Raw genomic sequence first — 24,762 nt, forward strand, 5'->3', positions numbered from 1 at the left:
GCGCTATAAATTAAACAATGAGCACATGGCAGTTATGTAGCAGACACGCAGAGATGAGTTTGGTCCAACCCTCTGAGTCTTCTTCTCAATAATCAGGGACGCCGCCCGTCGATTGATTTATGGGACGCTGTCACAGGTAGTCAACAAGGCGATGGAGCTCATTCATTTTTCATACGTTATCGCTGAAAGCCGAGAGTTTGATCTTTCTAGAAGTGACAGCATAGAATTAGGTGATAAAACGATTCCTGTCCCCAGGACATTTGAGTTTGTTGATTGGCATCAGAGCAGACATTGTTCTCTTCATTTTTTATCACGATAAGAAAAAAAAAAGAAATAGAGAGACAAGCAAAAGTTCTCCCAGTTAAAGGAAAGCAAAGTTTACTCCTCTTAAAATCCGGTTTATTTATTCAGCTAACGGCACATTAGAACTCATTCAAACTTGCAGCGATGTCAGTTTCAGATGGACAATAAATCAAAGCTACACCTCACTATCACCAACAGATCAGTCAGTTCCCACAGGCCTGCTGGATGTGCAAACAGTGGACGGATCAATAGTCGAAAGCATGACTGAAACAAATGACTTGACTGTTTGTGAAGCCCAGAGAAAGCTGAAGTGCAGCTGGTAGTGGAGCGGAAATATGGCTGCTCTTCTGCCAGGAAACAAGTCCTGTTATCACAAATGTATCATGATTTCACAAATGTTTAGTTTTTAACTAAGCGTAAAGTAATACAATCAAGTTCAATACTGTAATTACATTTATGACGCTTGTATAAAAGGGGCCGAGCTGCCGTGCTTGATAAGATTGGTGGAATTAACAGTAAAATGTGTATATTTCGCCAGTTTATCTCTTTATTAGATTATTAGATTACAGATATTTTATTCAATTCTGGAAGTTTTCACAACAAAATGGTTAAATTAATGTGTTTTTTATTCAACTTTCAACAAGGCTAATGTTGGATGGTGACTTGATCAGGCTTACGTTATACAACAGTATTTTGACATATATATATCATTTTATTACATCAAATATTGAGTAAATATACAGTACGAGTAATAAATCCAAACCCTAAATAAATCCCATCCCTAACAGCAGCACTCTGTAACAATTTTAAGCCTGATTATTGTTATTACCGCAGTGCTCTACCACTATCACATATTATTTTACGTTTAAAAATCATTTAACAATAAAAGACAAAAAATAAAACTTAGGATCTTGTGTAATATTATAAAAAAACTATTCAAATGAAAGCTATAAAACTTTGTTAATTATGGAAATTGATTGTATCTTATATACAGTTTAATTCACATTTCCTTTTGTTGTTTTGGTAAGAATAGCGAGAGATTTTCTTTATAATACAGATGCTGAGGATGCTTGAATGTCAATTTCTGAGACTTGAACTAAGATTTGATTCTTCACTTCCTGCAGCATGAAAGAGTGACACCAGAATGGACCATTAGGGTGATTTACAGCATCTCAGTGAGACAAAGGCGTTCTAAAAAAGCTGTGACGAATGTCTGAACAAATAAAGACAGAAAGAAATCCAGTGATGTCCTTCAGAAGTAATTACACACTCAGGCGGGTTGTTGTAGCCTCGTGAATCCTGAACAGACACACTGCAGCATGAACCTTTTCTCTCATTAAGCATCCAGTTCTTGACCTCAAATTCAGAGCATCCTTTGAGGGATTCATTGTGCGGCCTGACCGATCACATCCTCCGAGCCACGGACAAAATGTGAGTCGGACACAAGCAGGACCCTGATTGTCTTTGGAGAACACGAGCCCGAGGCTTCTCTCAGAACTGGAGCAGTTCCTTTTGTCTCTGTCTGCCGTCTCTTTGACCTGGACTCGCTCGTCTCTGAGTCCACCTCCCGCTGCATTTTAAAACCGCTGGCACAGTTACAGTGTAACCTGTCTAGACTCAGGTAGAGGAAGTACAGTGCAGTCATACAAAGCAACTAGTGGGGAGCGAGCCAAGGTTGTTAGCAGAGAGTCAGCAGATGTGTACGTGCACTGTGACTTTGTACCGCTGTTAAAGTACCAACCATCATTTTTTACACATAGTTGTTGAGATATTTCATCCCGATCCCAATCCGAGTTCTTTAAAATGGAGTAAATGCCGACACGAGTCCCGAGGCTCTTTCTTATTCTGCATGCTAACATCGGCCTACCACCTTCCTTGTGTTTGTTGCTCTGCTGTATGAGACCCACAGAACTTGTGCGCGTACCGGCACTGTCACATACTCCCCCGCCCCCGCTGATTGCGATATGTATAACCGGAGATTCTATTGGCCATTTGGTTGTGGTTTCTCCCAGGTTGCCCTAATCTGATGATTGAGGGGAGGACCTATAAAGGGGAAGGAATGTGGCTCGTACCTCTCTCGCTTCTCCTTTGTCCAGCCAGTGCAGCTCCTTCGTTACCCTCCCCACAGCGGTCGTATTGCAGATGTTGCACATGTCACCGCTGGACTTCTTTCGCTTTCTAATTTAAAACATTTCTACACTAAAGACATTTTATCCACAGGTTTGCCAGAGTAACGTAACGCACGCGTCTGCGTTCTGCCACAAATTGTGCTCTGACGTTAAAAAAAAAAAAATAACAAAACGGAACATGTGAAACAATCACCTGCTAATGTGTTACATCAAAACTACACACACCAGTACCAACGGGAATGGCAATAGTATGCTCCATCTCATTACAAAAGCAAACGAGTCGGACTGGCAGAAAAACAGCACCAGCTTGCAGATCTCCAAGAGCTCCCCGGGGGTCTCTGGGGTCGCACTGTAGCAGTGACCGGCATGCTGACAGGTACAGAGAGGCTGCGATCAACCAAGTTCATCAGGTTCATCAGGTGTAGGAGTGGGTTAAATGTCTGAATATCTGACATCAATTAACCAGGAGTACTAAAATACAAAAAGACTAAAATAATGTCAATGATAAACCATGTGAGTGTCTGTCACTGTATTTGTGTCCTCCATACAATGTTAACAGGGTGCTCAGAGTCATTAAAAACTCAACTTCAGCATCTGATTTGATGTGAGATGTCTTAATTAGTTGGTTTTTTCTTGATTACTTCAGAGAACAAGCAGAAATGCTCATTTTCGTTCTGGCTCAGTGTCGCTCCACACCACACACCATCTATACAGTCTCGTAATCTTGGTGTTTAAGTGGAAAATGTCCAGGGAGTTGTGAGTCTGTTCCTGGTTGCCGTGCAGGATCTACGTGACGTCAGCAGCACAGGAAGGTGGTGCCAGGGCATTTCCTGCTGCGTGGCGGAGGCAGACATATGTCGCAGCAAAGAGCTGTGGCCAGAAATCACTCTTTATAGAGAGAGAGAGGGAGAAAGAGGAGCATACACCAGTTTGTGTTCCGTCTCCTCAGTAGTTTCACTCACTGCCACAACACATTTACTGCAAAACATAATCTCATTGTGGCTTCAGCCCCGTGGAGCCAAGTGACGGTTCTGGTTCACTTTAGACGTCTGGACGTATTCCAAGTCTATCAATAGACGTCACTCACCTGAGTCATTCAGATAACCTTCAGCTGTTACAAGAGGCTGTTTAAGATCAGCTAAAAAAAATGCTGTTTGTGGACTGGCTCTTTAATTTCTATTGTTTGGAGATAATCACTCATCTAACTCCAACTCAGACCAGTTTCAAAGCATCTGAAATCTAATCTTCAGGCTGCAAGTCGTTCACTCAACTGGTCACTGTGGGATTTCAGCGCCACACATCGAAATATTAAAGAGTTAAAAAGTTGCCAATGTGGACTCAGCAGCGGTTCTACATGTGTGTTTGTAAACAGAGGCGAGTTCTTCGGTACATTTCCCTCTTGTGAGTGTAATCTCAGCCTTGAGAAGCTAAGCTTTCCACTCAGTGGTTGTAATCTTCTTTGGGACCGTAGACCATTACTGTGAGCTTCTGTGGACAACACTGTGGAAGTGCAGCTTACTGAACGCAGTCGTGGTTTGCACTCATTTAAAAAACACTAACATAATCGAACATACATTAAGCATAGCCTTTGACAATATGATCATTTATGAGCTGATGATGGAACTTCGTCAGCAAGGAAAGATTTACGGTCTCTGTAACCTCTTTAATATCTCTGATTGTTTAGTTTTAGAGGATTTTCTGTTTTATTGTAGTGAGGTTGCTTCAGTTTTCAGGATTTATTTTATTTAATTAACTAAAAACAGACTTCAACATTTGGTACATTTATCTACGGAGGGTTTCTCCCATAAACCATTTCATGAAAAACTTTACAAATAATATTGTAGAGAATTAAATCCATTTAGTCCTTTGGTGGTTAAAAGTGCACATTTTTAGGACTAGAATAGATTAAACTTCAGGGAAAATTATCTGTGGAGCTACATCACACACATAACAGACATAAAACAACATACAGAAACTAAACATTGTGACATATCATAGATTAAAGATGTCTCAAACATGCATTATTGTTTCTACGTGAACTTGGTGCACCTACATTCTTGAATTTTGACTTAAAAGATTCTACACTGATGCAGTAACAACATAATCAGGAGTTTGCAGCATACTAATGTTGATTTTTCATCATCGGTTTGACAATAAATCTGCAAAATTAAGTTGCAACGCATCGACTAGTGGGTGAGCATCTGGCTAACTACTTGTGTATGTTGGGAGATCTGGCAGAGAGAGGCAGATATCAGCAGAGAGATAAAGAGATAAAAACATCTGCGACATTTCGGATCATCATAAAGTTGCTGGGAAACACGAGCTGGTCGAGACAAACGCTGTGTGTAAAATCTGCCTCACAAGACTTGTGAAACGTGTTTAACGAACACAGTTCATCAGTTGTGAGTTGAGGACGTGCTGTTAACTTGCAGCCATAGTCATGTTTAGAGTCGTGTCCAGTCTGAGAGCTGCTACATGAGATACGAGTAAAGAAGCTGTGTGCAGTAATGTAGAAGATTGAGGATCAAGATGCATCGAGAATCGTTGTGCAATCGAATCGTTGACAGCTGCACTGCATGGAATTGGATCGTGAGGCCAGTAAAGATTGAGATCTGGCGACTTCAGCATGTGAACGACTCGTCACGTTGAGACTAGAAAGTCTTAACACACTCAGGTTCTTGGAGAGAGATCAGGGGAGAGGACGGATGCACGAGGAGGAGGCTAAAACGGCAGCACTCTTTCCCTCCAGTGGCTGTCTGTAATTAGATTTAACATTTTTTGCCTTTACATGTGGTCATAAAACACATCGTATGGTTTGTTCATTCCACTGAACTCTTTAGTCTGCTTTTGGCTCCTACGAGCGGTGATGACTACTGGGTGGAGAGTTCATATAAGATTCTGTGAAACTGACTGTGACTGCTTCATTTTATTCCCTCTAACCATATGTCTTGGATGGTCCTGTACATGCTCTGCACACTGACGGGGCGGTCGTGACTTCAGGCTTTGAGCTGCAGCTGAGCCTGTGGTAATGCCCCGGGCTCATTTGGACCGCGCGATCAGCCTGCTCGCTGCTAATTGAGCTGTTGAGATTGTAGTTTGCAGGAGGCTTTGCTCTGACACACCACAGGGCTTTTAAAGCATGTACCTTGGCATACAGAAACACAAGCACGTGCATAAAACAAACACAACCATATATATGTGATTCGACACCTTCAACCTGTTGGGGAACAAACTGACTGCAGATGCTGGAAGAAGGCAGCAGCACGTGCAGGAAGGAGGCAATAACGCTGACAGATTTGCTGTGGGACAGTGAGCAGAGGGAGAAAATGAGTAGATTTATACGATCTTCTCGAGCTCCTCCGTGACTAACCTGCATAAGATCCCCGCGCCCAGTACGGATGCATGCAGCCAGCCGGCCTCCACTGCAGTCTAATCCATCTTAGTCCACAGCAGCTCCTTTACGCCGAGCTGAAGCCAATTCCTGGTACGGACCCTGATAACCGAATGTCATTTATGTGAATATTAATCAGTAACACATGAGACCGGGCTTTTTAAAAGAAAAGATAAGAGCTCCGGCTTTTAATTGAATGAATTAAAAACGAAAAAGAATAATTACCCGAGAATGGATGTTATTGCTTCTTTGAAATCATCGCGGTTGTAGATTTAGTACAACGCACATATTGTGGTTCTCCTTCAATGAATAAATTAACTGTAAATCAGAAATACTCTTTTTTTTAGAAGCTGCCTCACTGTTTGGGAGAAGTCAGAGGAGTCGGAGAAAACAAGGGCGCTGACGAGTGAAAAAAGGCGAGAGAGAAAGAAAATGTTTTCAGGGGTGCGAGCTCGGTACAGTCACAGGCACAAAGTCAGTGGATTTAGCCGTGACGTCTGAAATCATAAGATGCTCATACATCACAAGACTGCTGAACTCCTTTCAAGGACAACAGGGAGACAGGCTGAGTAAGATCACAGCCCTGTTCACAGTCTCAGGATACCTGACCCCAACAATCCTCGGCGCTAAGGGCCCGACGCCCGGGATGGAGTGGTTTTTCCCCAGAGAAGGAGAGGGTCAGGAGGGGGCCACCTAGCCATCAGCCTGACGGAGGCAGAGAGAGATTTTATATAACGAGATCACACCAGAGTCAAACATAGATTTCTACTTCACAGAGATGAGAGGTGGGAAAGTTGCAGAAAGTTTCAGACTGATTTGGAAATAAAAACTGTATTTGTACGCTACTTAATATTCACATTTTAATGATGATGTTTGTTTTGCAGAGTAAAGATGAGGCAGAGTATCTGCTGATGTCTGTTAAAACTAATGTCCACATGCACAGAAGCATCAATCCATCACTGTCACATTGATTATGACGCCTCGGTATAATTAATGTGAAGAGATGTGATCTGGTCAGGTCTCAATCTGATGACAGCAGGGTTGTTAGTCACTGCTTGTACATTAGCACCTATTTCCATAAATGCACGCTTTAAAAAGGACCTACCAGCTTTTGGGCATTATTTAGTGTTAATAATTATTGGTTATTGGTTTATAGACTTTACTTCGGGAGACGGCCTAGGTATATTAACGGTTGCCAAAAATTTTGCAACACATTTCAGCATTTTTTTTAACTTTGATTTTTCGTCTGAGAGAATGACAACATCCATGATCGACTAAGCCTTCGCTCTGTTAACTGGCAATCAGAAACAGAAAGAGAGAAAGGTTTTCTCTGGTATTACATCACTTCTGTAACACACTGCATGTGATGTGACCTCTTGTATTTAATGTTTATGCCATTTCTTGATTGGTTGTTGCGATGTCATTCAGTACCACTTTGGTTTTAGATGGACTACTGCGATGCTTCCTCAACATGCTTCTCGTCTGCTATTGTGGAAACAGAGTTGAGGTTGAAATCTAAAACACGAGGTGTATTTAGATTTTATAAAACATATCGCTGACCACAACAGTCAACAAAGCAGATACATACTGGATAAGAGAAACAGAAAGACAGTCTGTGAGCGTTAAAGTAGACGATTAAAACAACATTTTATAGGCAAACTTTTAAAGGATTCAGAAAAAGATGGTTGGTTTCTGAGGCCACAGTTTGCTCTCAGCATTGGAAAGTATTTGGGTACCCATTCCTGACATCATTCTGTTCTTGAGTTGCTTAAAAGTTGTAATTCATGGCTTTATTAATGGTTTATAGATCAATGAGTCATTAATACAAATCGTCACTTAGTTACCCTATTCTTTATCGGAGCAGAACCAACAACTTAACATTTACAACTGCAGATTTAATGATTTGTTTGGCTGTAAAAATCGCATATTTAAAACATAAGAAACCCATTCAAGATTAGAATAATTGTCATTATGCAACAAAAGATTGTGTGATGAAATTGCCATTGTAGTTCCCAAAGCTACTCACACACAAACAAACCTAAACAGACTGAAGAATAAATAATATCAAGTCATAAAACTAGACTACTCATGGAGGAGTGTTGAGGATAAGTCCAGGAATCTTTATCTCTATCTGGAAAAACGATTAATAAAATGTACTTTGTGCTGAGAAAGTTCCACAGCCAGGTGTTCCTGTCTTCTCATTTGTTACAGGAATTACCTTTAAGGGAAACTTAATAATCAATCAGTGGGAAGAAAGCTGTTACCGCACTGTTCTCTCCTTAAATCTTTCAAGCACCCTTCGGCCACACCACAATCAGTGATGTCACAGCGGGAAAATGATTCAGTGCTCATTTTAAACCCCACCTGCAGCTTAACTTCACCTCAAGTGTTTGAAAATACTGGATAACACTGTTTTAATAAAAATCTCAAGAAAAAAGTATCACATTTCTCCCTCCTTCCCAATTTTTTTTTAATAAGAGCACTAACAGAAGAGCCGCTCTCATCGCTCTCTCAAGGTCATTGCATTTGCGGATAAGACGGATGAAACCGTGCAGACGCTGGCCACTGTGATAGTGCTATCCCTCTGAATTTGCAAGTGTGGATGACGGCCAGTGTTTGCGCGGCAAAAGTGAGACATGTGAGTTTAAGTGATGAATGGTGCTGCACCTCCTGGAAGAACAAAATAAAACAGAACCACTTAGCTCCTGTCAGGGCTGTAGTACAGACCCTACTGGTTGGCCAACTCACTTCTCCACGTGTGATTTATCCGAGCATGTGTGTCCCCTCGAGAGGATCCTCCAGAGATCATGCTTCAGATTAAATAAATTGAATTAAGATGAGTTAATTTTGCTTGTTAGTGCGAAGCAAATTGCGTGTGCCGAGTTAACGAACCGTAAAGGTCTTCGTATGTTTTCCGTCTCCTCACGATGTGGTTTTCCTCTTCCTCCAGGGCGAGGGCTCCAACTTCCTCCAGCTGGGCTCCTCCATCGAGCAGCAGATCAACGGCATGTTCAAGGTGATGGAGGAGTACAACTGGGACAGCTTTGTGGTCATCACCAGCCTTTACCCGGGCTATGAAACCTACGTGGATTACATTAAGTCCTTCACAGACACCAGCTACTTCATATGGGAGCTGCAGGACGTGCTGACCTTCGACATGTCAGCCGACGGCATGAACGACATCCGAGCGCGAAGGCTGCTGCAGCAGATTGACGCCCAGGTGCTGCTGGTGTACTGCTCCCATGAAGAGGCGCAGTACCTGTTCACCATGGCAGCCGAGGCCGGACTGGTGGGGCCGGGCTACATCTGGATTATTCCCAGCCTGGCAGTGGGGAACCCGGACATCCCCCCGCCGGACAGCTTCCCTGTGGGGCTCATCAGCATCATCACGGACCGATGGAGGATGAGCCTGAGGAAGAGGGTGCGGGACGGGGTGGCCATCGTGGTGAAAGGCGTGCAGAGCTTTCGGAAACAGAGAGGCTTCGTTCCCGAAGGCCACAGTGACTGTCACAACACCGTCAAGCCCCCTGCTACTAACGACACTCTGTTCAGGTAAGATAAGGTGTTGGCGACCAGAGGGTTATTCATCTTCAATCCAATATAGTCTACACAGCATGTATTCAGCTGTAGTCTTTGGAGATGACGATGTATTCAAGGGCAGTTTTTTGGTCTAGACAGGCGACGTGAGACAACGCAACAGTCAGTCTTGGTTACTGCAAGTTCTTGGATGTTGGTTTAAGTGTTTCTGCACCCTGAACTCTTCAGGCAGCTGAAAGGCCCCCAATACTAGGGGTGTTCCAACGAGGGTACCTCACGATTCGATTCGATTCGATTATTGGTGCCACGATTCTTCGATTATTGCGATTTTTTATGCTTTTTTTCCATACAAGATGGATTTTGTCTTCATCTGTGGCTACATTTGTAAATAAATAGCCTATCAATTAACTCAGTTCCTCTAAAACTACACGCATTAAGTAAATAACAAGGTTTTTTGAACAGCTGACTTGTACCGAAAACAGCAAAATCGCGTAGGTCTTGTTAGTCGTCTTGTTTGCTCTCTCATAGAATCCAAAGTCCTTCCACACGGTTGCTCCCCGGTGGCGAGAGAATCGGCCGCTCTTTGGGGGCCGCTAAAGCTGTTGCCATTCTTCAAAGAAACTAACGTTACTGCTCCATCTGTTGTGGTCCCACTCACTTAACAGTCCGGGCGGCGTGCGCACCAAGGTTCTGGTTACGTGTTTTTTGTTCCCGTCTTGCAGCAAAGCATCAACTAATTAATCGAGGCCAAATCGTCACGTAAAGCATCGCAATGCATCGCCACATCGATGAATTGCACCCACCTCTAGCCAGTACTGCCTTTGCCATATATGTAAAAGAAGAAGCAGCAGAAAAAGATCCTTGTATAGGTTAAGCAAAGAGAAACTTGAAGCAGCAGATCAGTCTGTTTAACAGCTGTTTATTTAAAGGTTTACGGTGGATTGCTTCTGTGGAATTCATTGAATTTCTTGACATTTTGTCAATGCTTGTCTTTAAAAAATGATTTTCCATGTTCAGCCGCAGGGTCAGATTTTATTTATACCTGCATTTAATATACAGAAGAGTCCTTAGTATGATTGCATGCAAGCAGACAAATTGAGCTCCTGGACAGTGATTGTTCCCGAGTCAAACACCGCTTTCACATTTAGAATAATGGCCACCAGGGCCACTTGAAGAGCGCTAATAAATGCCAAGAATGAGTTACAGAGTCGAGGCTCTTCTCCAGACTGTTAATGGTGACCATGAGATATGAAGCCCCGTAGCTTTAGAACCATCTAATGTGTGCTTCATGGTGTCTTGTTTGTTGTGTTTAACTGTAAACGACACACAGAGGATGATGCCTTAAAATTAAATTGAACCCCTGAGTGCTCAATGAACTTGATGTGACCAACTGTTACAGCAACTGTGCATGATGAGCCAAATCCAACAAAAACACAATCTTCAGGACTAAACGGCTGTCAACACCAAGAAGGATAACTATAATAATAACTGGAAATACACTCCTTTAAAAATAGCTCTAACTCAAGCTGACGGCAGCAACAACAACAGCGGTGAACGATATCTTTGGGATCATGCTGGAGCAACATGATGAACAGCAGAAACACCGACAGCCAATCAGAATCTGATTTAAAGGGGCATCAATTAGCTTGATTGAAGGGACATTTTCTCTACAAATCCATATTGGTTTCTAACTGCAGCCAACATCTTTTATGTAAGATTGTAAATGGATTTTAGGAGTCTACTCTGATAACTAATTCTTGGTTATCTAGACGTCTTATTAAATGCTTCTAATCTAGATTACGTTAAAAATCACACATAAAAAAAGTCATTTGCCTGAGACATGACGCCAAACAGCGCTGATGGTGTGAAGGAAGTTTGTCTTTACTGATGTCCTCTGCGATTATCGGCAGGAAATTTCCCCGTTTGCAGGACTAATAAAGGAATTCTGATTCCGACATTCGTTCATGAAAAATCGATTTGGGGGACAATGACATGGCTGGATCGCTAGCTAGTCTATCCCTTATCTATTCATTAAAAACTACTTCTATGTTTAGGTTTAGGTAACAAAATCTCTTGGTTGAGGTAAGGAAAGATTTGTGGTCAGGGATGAAAGAAATCAATGCCGAGTTTTAGGAGACAAAATAGGATTACTAATGAAAAAAAATATGATGTTTTTCATGCCCAACTATTCTCCCCAGTCTCCTTACCAAGTGGCCGATCACTCATGAGATGCATTACTAGGTAGGTGTCACCAGCAAAACCAATATTCCGTAATTAATCTTGTAATTACAAATTACGGTTGGGTGCACACTCAGCCCGGCTCTACAGGCGTTGCAGCCTGGCTCCACATGTGCTCCGTGCTGTTTTGTCAAAAATACGCTACCCTGAGAGGTTTTGTGGCAGCATAGCAAAAATTGGTAATCTTCTTTTTAAAAAGGACCGTCATTAGTTGCGCCACAAAGTCACCTTTCAGCAAACTTTAATCACAGATGTTTAACAGTCCATTCTGCAGAGGACGGTCACTATTCTTGTCTCAATTTAAATCTTCCGCTTATTGTTTGCACAACCTTGTTTAGGACACGAAGCAGAATGTTGTCTGATGGTCAGGGATCCAACAGTAATGGCTCAGACTTCCTGGCAAAAAGAGGTCAACAGTCGTTTATTTATTCATGACTTCCCATCTGTTTGGAGCTGTGAAGCCCATTTTATGGCAACTGTCACTCTCTCCAAAGATTTGTCCTCTGCCCCGCTGATATCTATCTGCTCATCTACTGAGCGCTCGTCTGTATCTCTTTGGATTCTGTATCGCAGGGCAGTTTAGTTTGGTGACGACAGATAAAAGGCGTGGTTTCTTTTCATTAAAGCCATGCAAAAACAGCATGGAACATGGAGCAAATCCTTTTTTGTTTGAAAAATGTTTTCATCAGCACAGGGGAAGCGCAAGAAAAAAACTGCTCGAGCATCAGCTTTTGGCTCACATAAGCCAAGGTCATTCAGGGAGACGGGAGTGTGCTGTGTGAATGTGTTGCTGTAGATGGTCACCAAGGGGCTGCTAACACGACACGAGCATCATCAGACACTTCTCTTGCATTATGAAACATCACTCTGTCCCCCTCTGATGTCACAAGTCATTTTTCTTTCGCAGTCGTCGGAGCCTTAGGGGAGACAACTCTTCCTTTTGTCAAGCCAAACCGTCCATGAAAAAGTGGAAATGGTGAACATTATCTCAAGCTTTGATACTGTACAAACCCCTGCTTTTAGATTTTCTAAACCCAGCAGGCATGACTTGAGTAGCAGCAGCTCTCACCAGTAATGTGAAGGTCGGCGAGATAGAACAAAGCACTTTCTATTAACTTTATAGTCAGTTATCTCGTCTCTTTCCAGCCACATCAAACATTAACATCCCCCTCGGTTCTCAGATTTGTCCTCACTTGATTGGAGGTTGTTTTTTTTCAAACAAGCTTCTGATAATGAGACAGCTCACCTGTTAATGGGATTATAGCAGATTACCAGATTAAATAGGCTTTTCACACAGACCAAGCTGAAGGCTATTCTCCTCCCAGCAGGCTTTCATCACCTCTGCTGGAGTGACGGGCGAGGTGAGAGAGAGCAGCACCACAGGTGTAGTGTAACAGGATGTGAGTGATGAAACAATGGAACCAAAGGAGGCAGGTAGCTGTTTCCTACACTGTACAGAAGCTGCCAGGACACCTCAGGTCTCTGCTGTGCCGCAAACAAACAGAGCTGCGTTTCAACTCATTTGTGACTCATCCAAAGGGTTTCAAAATGGGTTCATGATCCCGACAGCGACATGTCTGCTATTCCCACTACTGAGGGCAAAACAATACGCAGCATGTGTGTTTATCTGCAAAATATTTGGAAAACAAAGAAATTAAAAATTAAAAGAGACTGCTAATGATAAAAATATCAATAAATACCAAGACTAAGAGGCTCTGTGAGGTTATAGATGGGCTAAATGCTAAAATCAGAATGAGGAGAGTCACGTTTATTCCTATGAAAGCTGCTCAGCAGCGCATGGAACCAAAAAGGTTCGACTTCCCGGTATAGAATCACCCCGATCGTCCACATCGCTAACTTGGCTAACTTCCAGTTTAAATTGAATCAAGACAAAATGATTTAATTGTGCAAACTTTCTAGAATATCAAAAAGTTTTCGGACAGCTACGATTCAATTCCGATAGTAAAAAAAATCACTTTGTGGTTTAACAGCCGCTTTCTTTCATAATGTAAGCTAATGAGAATTATCTTTTAACCCCATCTCAAATTAGCTTTAAAGTGTTGGATTTACGTGTTAGCATGTTAACATTACTAACTAGCACTGAACACAAAGTAAAGACAGATGACCAAAGTCAGCCTTTGTTGAAAGGTATTTTAGTGAAAGAACCAAAAAGACGAGCTCTGCTGGTGTTTAACAAAAAGTCAGTACGATTCATCTTCCAGGGACCATAAACCTCTGTACATAAATTCACAGCAATCCATCGACCAAAGCTATAACTTTGTTGTTAAATAAAAAAAATAAAACCATCTGTCAGCTACAATCTATCACAGGCTGACTTCAACTTATCAGATCAACAGTAGGATGTCACTTCCACCGTGGAGCTGTTGGTAAATCAAACTCTCACTGAAGCCAGTGGAGAGAAGACTGAAAACATCTCTTCCATCATGAAAAGTCTTCAGTGTCGTTCTTCACATCATCATGTTTTGCCGTGAACCAAGCTGCTTCACAACAAAAGGAGTGGACAAGCAGACTTTCTTATATTTGTATTTCTCAGTTAGGTAGTTTCTCAGAGGTCTGACCTGAATAGTGAAGCTTCTGACTCGTGATTAATCATATTTACTTCCTCATAATTCTGTCTACAGTTGGGCGATTGCAGTTGCATTTCAGTTTCCAACAACAAATCTCTTATTGAACCTTTTTCATCTCACCTCACTCGTTCATCAGCAATGATCACGGTACAAGAAATTACATTATCATGAGTTTCATGACTTTCAAAGTACAGCAGCCGTCGATGATTATCGCTCATACCGCTTCAGTTGAGAAGCTCCAGCGTCTCAAGAATTATTTCCAGTTTTTTCTTTGTCTTGTGTCTTAATAAGATGAACATCTCTGCAGGATTGCTCTGTTGGTCGTACAAAACAAGCTACTTCCAAGACGTCACACCTTAATAATCATCCTTCCTTGTGTTTTGTTCCTCTGCAGGCACATGTTGAATGTAACCTGGGAAAACAACGACTTCTCCTTTAACAGTAACGGTTACCTGGTGAATCCAGCCATGATCATCATCACGCTGGACCGAGAGAGACAGTGGGACAAGGTGAGCTTCTACCTTCATCGCAGAATTAGTCTTTGTGCACGCACTAAATTTATTTGGAGAGCTGCTCTACAGTTACACTGCGTCTGTCTCTGACGTCTTCTCCTGCATGCTAAAAGCAGAGTGATTTCATACATCACTGGTCTCTTTGTAAAGACCAGTTAGAGGAGTCAGAGCTCTACTGATACCAATGAACCACTTAATGAAGGATCATCTCTTTAGCACACACACAGTACCACACACACTTCACACACACACCTCTCTTACGCCTACTTTACATTTCTTCTGAAGATATTAAAAGAAAACCCACACACACACACACACACACACACACACACACACACACACTTCAGTCAGATAACTTTGCAGCAGCGTGACGCCTCATTGACTTTGTTGGAGATTGAAACATTAATTTAACCACAGGGGGCAAATGTGATGCGGACACAAGACGGGTGGAGTTCACTTCCTCTGCTGGTTGAGTAGAAGGTGTTTAGTTAAACATCACGCTCAGAGTAAACAGCCACAGGAGCGTCAAAGCTAATTATGTTGTATTGATGTTTTCTGGTGCTGCATCCGATTAATTTCCAATGTGCTATCGATAGTCTCAGCTAATGAGAAGCTGTGATTGTAGAAGAAGAAAACAAACAGGTTGTGTATGAAAGCAGACTCTAATGATACAGGTGTTGTTTTTTAAGAAAATACATGACATTTTACTGTATTTATTCGCAGTCAATTATATGTGTAAAATAAAAATATATTCCCAGTGTCACACCGTTGTTGTGCACACACCGATTACATTACTTGACCACCAACTAGGGGTGCACCGATCCGATATTAAGATAGATTATTGACAAAATAAATGGATTGGAGATCAGAAAAATGAACAGAAGAGTTGAGTTAATCGTTAAACAACATGCAGCGAGCTAAAGAGTCGGCTGTGTGGAGATATTTCACGCTTTCCACGCCAACTAGTTCGACGGCTGTTTGCAATGTCTGCATAGTAAATGCTTCGGGGGGTGGTAGTACTGCAAAGTACAATACTACCAATTTAATCAAGCACATCCAAAAGCACCGTGCTGAGGAACACGCCGAATTCTTGCAGCTCAACAAAACCAAAGGAGCAGGAAACACAGAAAGTTTTAGAATTCATTGTTTTAGATGGTCAACCAATGTCAGTTGTTGAAGATGAGGGTTTCTGTCGCCTACTGGAATACTTAAAGCCAAGGTGCTCTCTTCCATCATGCAAGTATTTTTCCGGTATACAGTTTGTTATTAATTCAACAACGGTATTGGATCGGTAGCAGGTATTGATACATACACAAAGCCCAGGCATGGTATCGGTATCGAGACTGAAAAAGTCGGATCAGTGCATCCCTACCACCAACACTACCATCGTTTTGCATTTGGAAATCAGCAGACGTCGAATTAGTCGGACGTCGGACGCTATAACTACAAACTGCTGTAGGCGCCCACTCCGCGCAGCAGCGAGGCCAGCAGCAGAGTCACATTTCACTTATCACGCTTGCAAGGAGAGTTGACTGACAAGACAATTGCGGAGGATTTGTTGTCAAAGCAATAAACAAAAGTAGACAACAATCTCTAACTGTGTTTAAAGACCGACATTAGGGATTTGGAGGCGCTGTTGGACTCTAACAGTGTTCAACTTTAAAGGCAGGCAAATCATTAGTTTGAGGTGAAACTGCTGTGTTTTCTTCGTTACTGTTCTACCAGCCTTCTTCGTTTGTGCTTCTGGGTAATGCAGTGCATAAAACAGCAGTAAGTGCCGGGCAGCAACAATAGAGACAATCTTAAATCAATCAGTCAACAAACAAATGCAGAAGTGAGGAGAACAAAGACTAACGGGATGAGCACCTTCAAGCTAGAGCTTTCCTTTCTCCTTTTCTTTCATTTTGAATTCCTGATGAGCTGTCTTTCATCCGAACACAGACAAAAAGCAGCTGTGTTTTGCACTTTTCTCTGAGCCTCCTGTGTTGTTTGTTCACGTTGAAGGGCATTGTTCTGCACTGCAACACTCCCAGTAGATTAGGGAGGTTTTAACCATCTTAATATCCTCGTCCTTTGTGCTATCAAAGACAAAAAGGAAAGTCGGCTCTGTAAACTTCCTGGAAGTGTTACGATGTCTCCAACAATTCTACAAAAAGAGAACAGACTCAAAAAGACTGAAATTAGATCATTTCAGTGACAGTAACATGATTTGGATACATCACTGTCCTGACAGGGTTTATTTGTGTTTCCAGAACAGTTGTGTATAAGGTTACGGTCGTGTCCAATCAGACGCACTTTCATATTAAAGATAAATGTTACTGACAGAGAGACTTCTTGCCGCGAGTTGATGCTAAACGTGTCCTCTCATTCACCCACGGACTCCAGCACTCTTTTTTTAAACACGCTGACCTTTACGTAAACCTTCTGCGGGTGTAAAAAATTATTTTGTCACACATCATTTTGCTCGTTTCAGAAAGACTTTCGTGTGAGGCGATACCTTTCCTGCGCTTCACTTTCTGTTGCTTCTGGCTTCTTTTCTCTGAGAGCTGAAAATCAATTCCATCTTTTGATTGCCTTTTTGCCAGCCGTCTTATTGTACACGTCGCAGGGCTGCCCGTCTGTAACGTTCATACATCACCTGTGTATAACCAGCCTCAGCCTGACACTGCACAGACTGATAACTCACATTACACCCCTCGCCCTTTCTATTTATTAACTTAAATCGCTTCAATGCTCTTATCAAATGGAGTTGCTGTAATTTGCTGCTTCCAAAAAGAGTCATTGTTCGGCTCCGACTTCCTCCTGGATCTAAAAGTCAGGGTAACTTGGGAAGATGGAGCGAGAGCATGACAGAGGAGAGTGGCGACAGAGAGAAGAAGCCCCGGAGGAGAGCGGGAAGTGTTCCTGTCATCGCTGTTATCTGGCAGGCTGATATACGACTGGACTGGAAAGCTGCCGTTCTCTGGCTGTATATCTGTGACACACATACAAACTCTGAAATTACAGTCTCGTCGGCTGGTTTCTAAACCAAAGAAAATAATCAAACTGGACCTTTTCCCTGGTGGAATTTTTTCCAACACAAACTATGCTACTGGAGTGACAGTCTTCCGTCATGACACCACTGTTTAACGTGCTGTGTAAAGAAAAACAAGCCTTTTTTTCCTTTTTTTTTTTGAGATGGATGAACAATAAAGATCTTCCCAGCGTGAGAAGCCACAGGGACGAGATGTTTTTCATCTCAGTAAATTTGAAATTCTGATTGACTCGACTAAATGCCCATGAGTGGAGCGATAGGTAAACATCAGGACTGATCAATATGACTGGCAGCAGAGAGGAATAACTGAACGGATCCAGAGAGAATTTATGATATTTGCACTTCTTTTCCCCCCACGTTGAGTTTTTTCATTTCACTGTGGCTGACGGTGTGATCAGACAGGATTGTCCCGCTTCCTGCATGAACAACAGAGATTATGTGGGAGGAAAAACATTTTGTCCAGACACTTATTTATTTATTTTATTTTTTTAGCTCTGCGGGAAGTTAATGACATTTACAGCAGCACAGTCGAGTGTTTGTGAAGCAAACAGACTATCGTTTATATGTTAATCGGCTCACATTTGCACCACAGACCTCGTATCAGAGCTAAATTGTGAGTGTAATTGATTCATCTACAGAAAAGAAGATAACAGGAGGAAACTGCTCTTCTCATCTCTTATTCCTCACCTGTACCTGTGACACGTCATGTCCTCACACTTCTCTTTCTATTCTGGTTGGAGTCATTCTTGAAATAGCCTCAATTTCTAAGAGCAAGAATAGATTGTTTTCTGGACATTTGAAGATGATAATCGAACCCACAAATGGTGATGATCCAGATACTCAACCAGCCTCAGGAAGGCCAGTTTTATTGCTTCTTTAATCCGCATGATTAGCCTTTTAACATGTCATACTTGGATTAGCTAACACTGGACCACCGGAGTGATGGCTGCTGAAAATGGAAATGTAGATATCCTTTTAAAAATCACCCATTTCCAACTAAAATGGTGATTTATCACATTAATTACTTCTAGATCGCATTTCTTATCAATGCAGTGTGATTTTAAAGAGAAAAGTTGTTTTTCTCACAAAATTAAGGACATTTTGAGCATCATGTAGCTGTACACTCCACATCAGAGGTCTTCAACAGGGGGTCCGCCACCCCTAGGGGTCTGCGGAGGTACTGCAGGGGGGTCGTGAATTTTTCAGTTGATTAGACATTTTTTAAATATTTTTTACCCCACAAATTTAAATGTCTTTAAATACAGATAAACATGAACACGTGCAAATATCGAAGCTGCACCTGCAGCTGATGTAGCAGCTGATAAGGGTACAGATAATTATCAGAGGTTTGGATTTGCATTGAATTAATAAAAATAAAACATGAATCCATTATTTTAACAGCTCAGTACTGTCTGTAAGATAACAGGTATGTTTATATTTGGCAGTGGCTCAATTTCATTTCCACATTTATGTTTATAATAGTAATGTCAATATGAGTAGCATGTATGCATGCTTATCATGCAAATGACAGACAATGCTGATACTGGCATTGGTTATGTTATGGATGGCGGCGACTTGCAAACATGAATATATGAACCTGTGTATTATTTGAACAGCTTAGTACTGAATGCACAATAACAAGGTACGTTTATACAGTTTAATATAAAACATAATTTTATACTGTATATATAGTAGGGGGTCCCGGTTCCATCTCTCCATCAGTTTGGGGGTCCTTGGCCTGAAAAATGTTGAAGACCCCTGCTCTACATAATATACTTATATTTAGTAACAGTAACAGAAAAGAAGGTAAAGTAGCCCTGATTTTTTATTGTTAAAACGTTTGTGTACAATGTAGTCTAGGAGTTGTTTGTATGAATTATAAATAAAGCTAAAGCTAAAGTGAGTTCAGGTCTTAGGGAAGACCCTTTCCGGTCCCAACATAACAAAACCGGCTCCATAAAGAAATGGTTTCCTAGTTTAGCATTTAAGAACTTGACTCTGACCCAAACTGCAGCTAACAACTATGGGATGAACTGGAGTGCAAACTTCAAACCGGACCTTATCACCAAACATCCGTGTTGCACCTTGCTCGTGTGGCTGAAGGGACCAAAATCTTACAGAAAGATAAAAAAATGGTATTTGGTCTGCATACATATATACAAGCGCTCTGGAGACGAATTTAAAAACTGATTTTGTTGTGCTGCAGACTGGAAGCTAAAACAAATGTGTACAAAAACAAACCAACACCACTTGCTCATATAGTTTGTTTTGCTTTACGACATTAAAATAAATATTTAATACTTTTTTCAAATCCATACTTGATGATTTAATTATATTATGTTAATCACTGCCTTGTAAATGGGAATCCCTGAATACTTTTTTTTTTTGGTGAATTATTCAACTCAATCATTTCAACCTTGACCGGCCTCAAGCGTCTAGCTTTTGCAAAGCATGTGATTAAAAAAACATTTAAATCAATTCAGTAAAGGTTAAGTGATATATTAATCATACAACATCAAAACTGTGGGGTGTTTTGTTAATTAATCACCTCCGTCTAAACATCCCAAGTACAGGAAACAGGTTCACAATCAGAGAGTTCATGTTTCCTGAGCAAAATATAAAAAAGTCATTACTGTGTGCTTACAAATATAAAGATCTGTTTGGAATTCATTTGCTGAATTATGGCAGCCAAAGCAGCTTTTAATAGCCACATCTGATTCAGCATAAAGTTAACAGTCAGTGGCATGTGTTGATGTTTCGGGATAATTGGTCCTCTGCGACCTTCATTCCTTCATTTCTCCGCCTCATTTAAACACAGAGAGTCCGATGGGTGAATTTGTGGAACGTGCTACTAAACAGGTCACGGCTTTTTCAAATAAGTAAGCTTGAAATGTTCAATTCCAGATCTTGATTATATATTCAGCTTGCTTGAACGCTCATTTCCCCACAACATCCAATTAAAATTAGCTAACTGGTAATATGGAAGGGGGTGGAATTGCTTTGGTTGCATTAGATGTGTAATTGCTCTCTCTACATCCCCAGTCAGCCAAAAATCAATTTCCTCTAAACTGTCGTCGAACTAAAGCTGCCCTCGCTGCACCGGGTCCAGATGCACAAATCACAACGACGTGCGATAACAACATATACACTCAGAGAATTGGGGACAACTGTATTAAGATTTGTAGGTTGTGATAGACGGTGTTATGTGGTCGTGTCCTCACTGGCCTCATCAGAGATTTATGGAGAGGCAAAAAATGTTATTTCTTCAGTGATTCTCCCCTTTATTTGAGGCCGAGTTTAACAAGTTTCTGGCATCCTCTGCTGTTTATTTATGTGGAGGGATTTAAAAGAATCATTGTTTTCCATGCTATAACACATGAGAATCAAGCAGTAACCATCTGGGGTTAGGTGCTGAGATTATTCACTGTTGATCCACTGCTCACTCCTTCAGGTGGGGACCTACGAGACGGGGATCCTGCAAATGAGATACCCCGTGTGGCCGCGGTACGGCTCCTACCTGGAGCCGGTGTCGGATTACAGGCACCTGACGGTGGCCACGCTGGAGGAGAGGCCCTTTGTCATCGTGGAGGCAGTGGACCCCGTGACTGGTACATGTGTCAGCAACACTGTACCCTGCCGACGACAGTCCAACAAGACGGAGGCGTAAGTCAAACTGATGCTCAACAACACTGAACTGTTCCTTTCCAACAAACACACCAAAAACCTTGTTTGCAAGCAGTAGGTGACAAAAAGGTGACTGGAGATATGCTCACATTAAACTTTGTGGAAGGAAAAGACTTCTACAGGATAATCGCATTTGTTTAGCCAAAGTACAAGCTACCATCGCAGCGTATTACAACTAGGAACGTAAGGGAACTTGCAGTGAAATTGTGTGCAGATCTGCAGACACTTTTCAACAACAACAGCTGCAACTACTGGGATCCTAAATCGTAACTACCCAGTTAACGACTGTTATGGATGAACGTTTGAGGGAAAGAGTCCGAAAATGGGACGCAGCTCGATGATTTCATTAGAGAAAATTAGAGAATCAATCACAGAGTCGTACACATAACTGTGAAGTGATGTTACAGGAAGCTGCCTCCCGTATTTCATCATAAAAATAAAGACAGGCAGAAAGTACATAAACAAGTTAACAGCCAAGTTACCTGCAGCATTAATGTTAACTATCTGGAGCTAATTTAGCATTTAAACCATCTGAAGCAACAGCCAGCAGGTGAGAAGAATTCTGTCTCTCATTCTACCAGTATAATAAGACATTTTGGCATTGGTTTTGAGTCAATGGGTCAAATGACAAGGAAGCTATTAAGAAAAACAATTCTTTACTTTTATTACCATTTTAATTATAATGAGATAATTGATTGTTGAGGCTTATCACCAGGTCTTCATATATTGATGCTTTGGGCTGAAGACACACTGCCACATCAGCGGTTTGGGTTTCATCAATAATCGAGCTTCACGATCGAAAACAACATTGATCAGACATCGAGTCAATAAACCAAATCTGTCTGGATGAATTTGGAGGAGCAGAAGTCATGATTTCATTTCCTGTCACCAAACTGAGCGTAGACCATCTAAAGTCAAGGCAACCATCTGAATCAAACTCACTTTATATCACTGTACATTCCCACATGGGCTCACATGTTAACATGCCCAGCTTAATTGATTTTGTATCCAACTTGAGAGTGCCATTAGGTATGAGATTAAGAGGCTCTTCCCTTGCCATTACCCCAGGCATGGCTTCTTATCACCCAATGAGGTGAGATACTCATTAGGCTGCTTGGCCGGAGAGCAATATCCCAGGGATCACCCTGTGACCCAATCAAGGAAATATATGTGCTGCATGGTGGGGTATCAATTAGATGGGACGATTAGGCCAGGTCATCAATCCTCAACACCTAGAGACTGATATTGGTGTTCATTAGTGGGGGAGAGAAGCGCTGGCCATTACCCATTACTGACAATAGCGTTAACGAGATGAGGGGAATGGAAGACGGAGATCGCGTCCCTTCAGTGTTATGGAGCACTGTAGTGCTTTATCGCTCATGCTGACCAAATCGTCCTGCCTGTATTAAAAAAATGCATAATTCCCCCTCGTTACACAAAGGCTCTTTTCGTGGATCTGCAAAGAAAATCAAAGGCAGAACCAGATAAAGTCAATAAGAAGTTCAATGAAGCAGCGAGCACTTTGGTCAGCTGAAGGAGAAACACTGACCAATGAACGTTGCAATGAAGGGTGAAGAGGTAGATTCTTCTCCAAGCTTCCAACGGTCAAACTGAAGATAGGTCTTTGTGCCTAATGAGGCGATGGATGGATCTATAGAAGGGGTGGGTGATATGAGCTCAACTGTACATCAATAAAAGGGATAATCCACTTTCTACCCCATCATCAAAATAAATGTTAGCCAAGTACATTTCAGCAAAACCACACAGAAGTTAAAGCTTTACGTTTCTTTATGTTCCAATTTACGTTTGTTTAGGCTAAATTTTTGGTTTCTTTCTCATCACAACACTGTGCTTATGCTCTGGTTAGGGTTAGGAACCCATCACAGTTTGGCTTAAAATACCTGATTTGGTCGACCCAAACACTGGTGTAGATGGCCCAACTTCACATGAATAATATCTGATTTATTTGCAACTAACACAGCTGGAAATGGTTCCGAGTTCTCCGTAAAAATATTGAGTGGTTTCACACTTATAGATGCCAAAACGCAGACTCGAACTGTGGTTGCCCGTTTGGGAGCCGCATCATCTGTAACGAGCTTGCTTTCAATATCAACTTTAAACAAAGAACAACATAAACAAATACCCAGTTCATCACAACTAACCTACCTTGAATGTCCCTACCTTTATAAAACTAGAGCTTGCCTGATACTTGATATTACTTTTCTTACATAAATACATAATATTGAACTTTTTTTTATCCGTTACATTAGCTTCATAAGGAATAAAGCTGAGATGAATTTAGCAGAATAAAACATAACTCGTAAGTGCTCTCTATTGGACAGACTATGTCAAGGCAACACTGTCAAACATACATTCGGTATTTCTGAAGTGCAATTTCTTGTTACTCACGGCAAACGTGTGCGAACACTTGATTTATTTGTTTTATCAGTCAACCAATTTATCAATCGGCCACAGTTGAGAACAAAAAAGAGAATCATGTTTCCTAATCAGCAATGCAGGGTGACCTTTCCTTTACTGAATTTCCTGCACACCTACTAGAGTTCCCCACCGTGCTCAGCATGTTCACAACTTAGACCTACATCAGCGCTTTGTAAATGGGGAGTCAATGGTCATGCAGGTCCTCCATTCCAATCCCTCAACCCTTTCAATCCCATACATCCAGGCTGCCCAGTACACCATCTGTGCAGCTCCATCATTCGTCCTCAGACAGGCCTGACAAACAGCCACCAGTACCCGGCTCAGACTTGGCTAAAGCGGCACAAAGCGGTTAACACCAGCTCTTCCCTTTGAGTCTCACATGTTTCTCCAGTGGGATCAGAAAACAAGTCTAGAGCTCTCTTCCTCACTGCTTTTGTACTGCAGGGACACTCTTCTCCCTGAGAGTGCGTTGGAGGAGATTAATTTAGAGGTAATGCCCTGGTGAAGGGTGGTATTGACCTGGGAAGATAATGTCATCATACATTAGCTGTGTTCAATGGGAGTTAGATCATAAGTTGATTTAATTAAAGCTGAGGCTGAGTGCAGCGGTAGACGAGTTCCCCTGAGTCTCAGAGCAACAGGATCGAGTACACAGCGCCACAAACCTGCATTAAATAAACTCCACACATTGGAGGATTCACAAATTAATGCTTAAAAATTGTAGTCGTGCTCAGAGGGTATAATATTCTAATGTTTATGCACACAAATATAAATCTTACTCACCACTGGTCCACAGTACAGCTGTACATGTAAGCCCTCATGAATTCTGATTACTCAACAGGCCTACAAGGCACCTGAGTCAGAGCATTAGTGTAAAGTGGCTGTTATTAAGATTCGTCATTGCAAA

The 24,762-nt window shown here is 41.7% G+C and overlaps 1 protein-coding gene and 1 long non-coding RNA gene across 7 annotated transcripts in view; one reads left to right on the plus strand and one right to left on the minus strand.

Moving 5' to 3' along the window:
- The window catches only part of LOC115575100 (uncharacterized), a 116,217-nt gene that overhangs the window by 65,949 nt on the left and 25,506 nt on the right, over positions 1-24,762 (minus strand). The gene's annotated exons all lie outside the window — the stretch shown is intronic.
- Positions 1-24,762, plus strand: part of grin2ca (glutamate receptor, ionotropic, N-methyl D-aspartate 2Ca) — a 71,234-nt gene that overhangs the window by 26,153 nt on the left and 20,319 nt on the right. For both annotated transcript variants that reach the window (XM_030406943.1, XM_030406942.1), the window contains exons 3-5: positions 8,774-9,375; positions 14,581-14,695; positions 21,184-21,395. In XM_030406943.1, the coding sequence (XP_030262803.1) occupies positions 8,774-9,375; positions 14,581-14,695; positions 21,184-21,395 (929 nt within the window). The remainder of the gene's footprint in view (positions 1-8,773; positions 9,376-14,580; positions 14,696-21,183; positions 21,396-24,762) is intronic.

Source organism: Sparus aurata, chromosome 23 (genome assembly GCF_900880675.1).
Source record: "Sparus aurata chromosome 23, fSpaAur1.1, whole genome shotgun sequence".
Classification (NCBI taxonomy): Eukaryota; Metazoa; Chordata; class Actinopteri; order Spariformes; family Sparidae; genus Sparus; species Sparus aurata.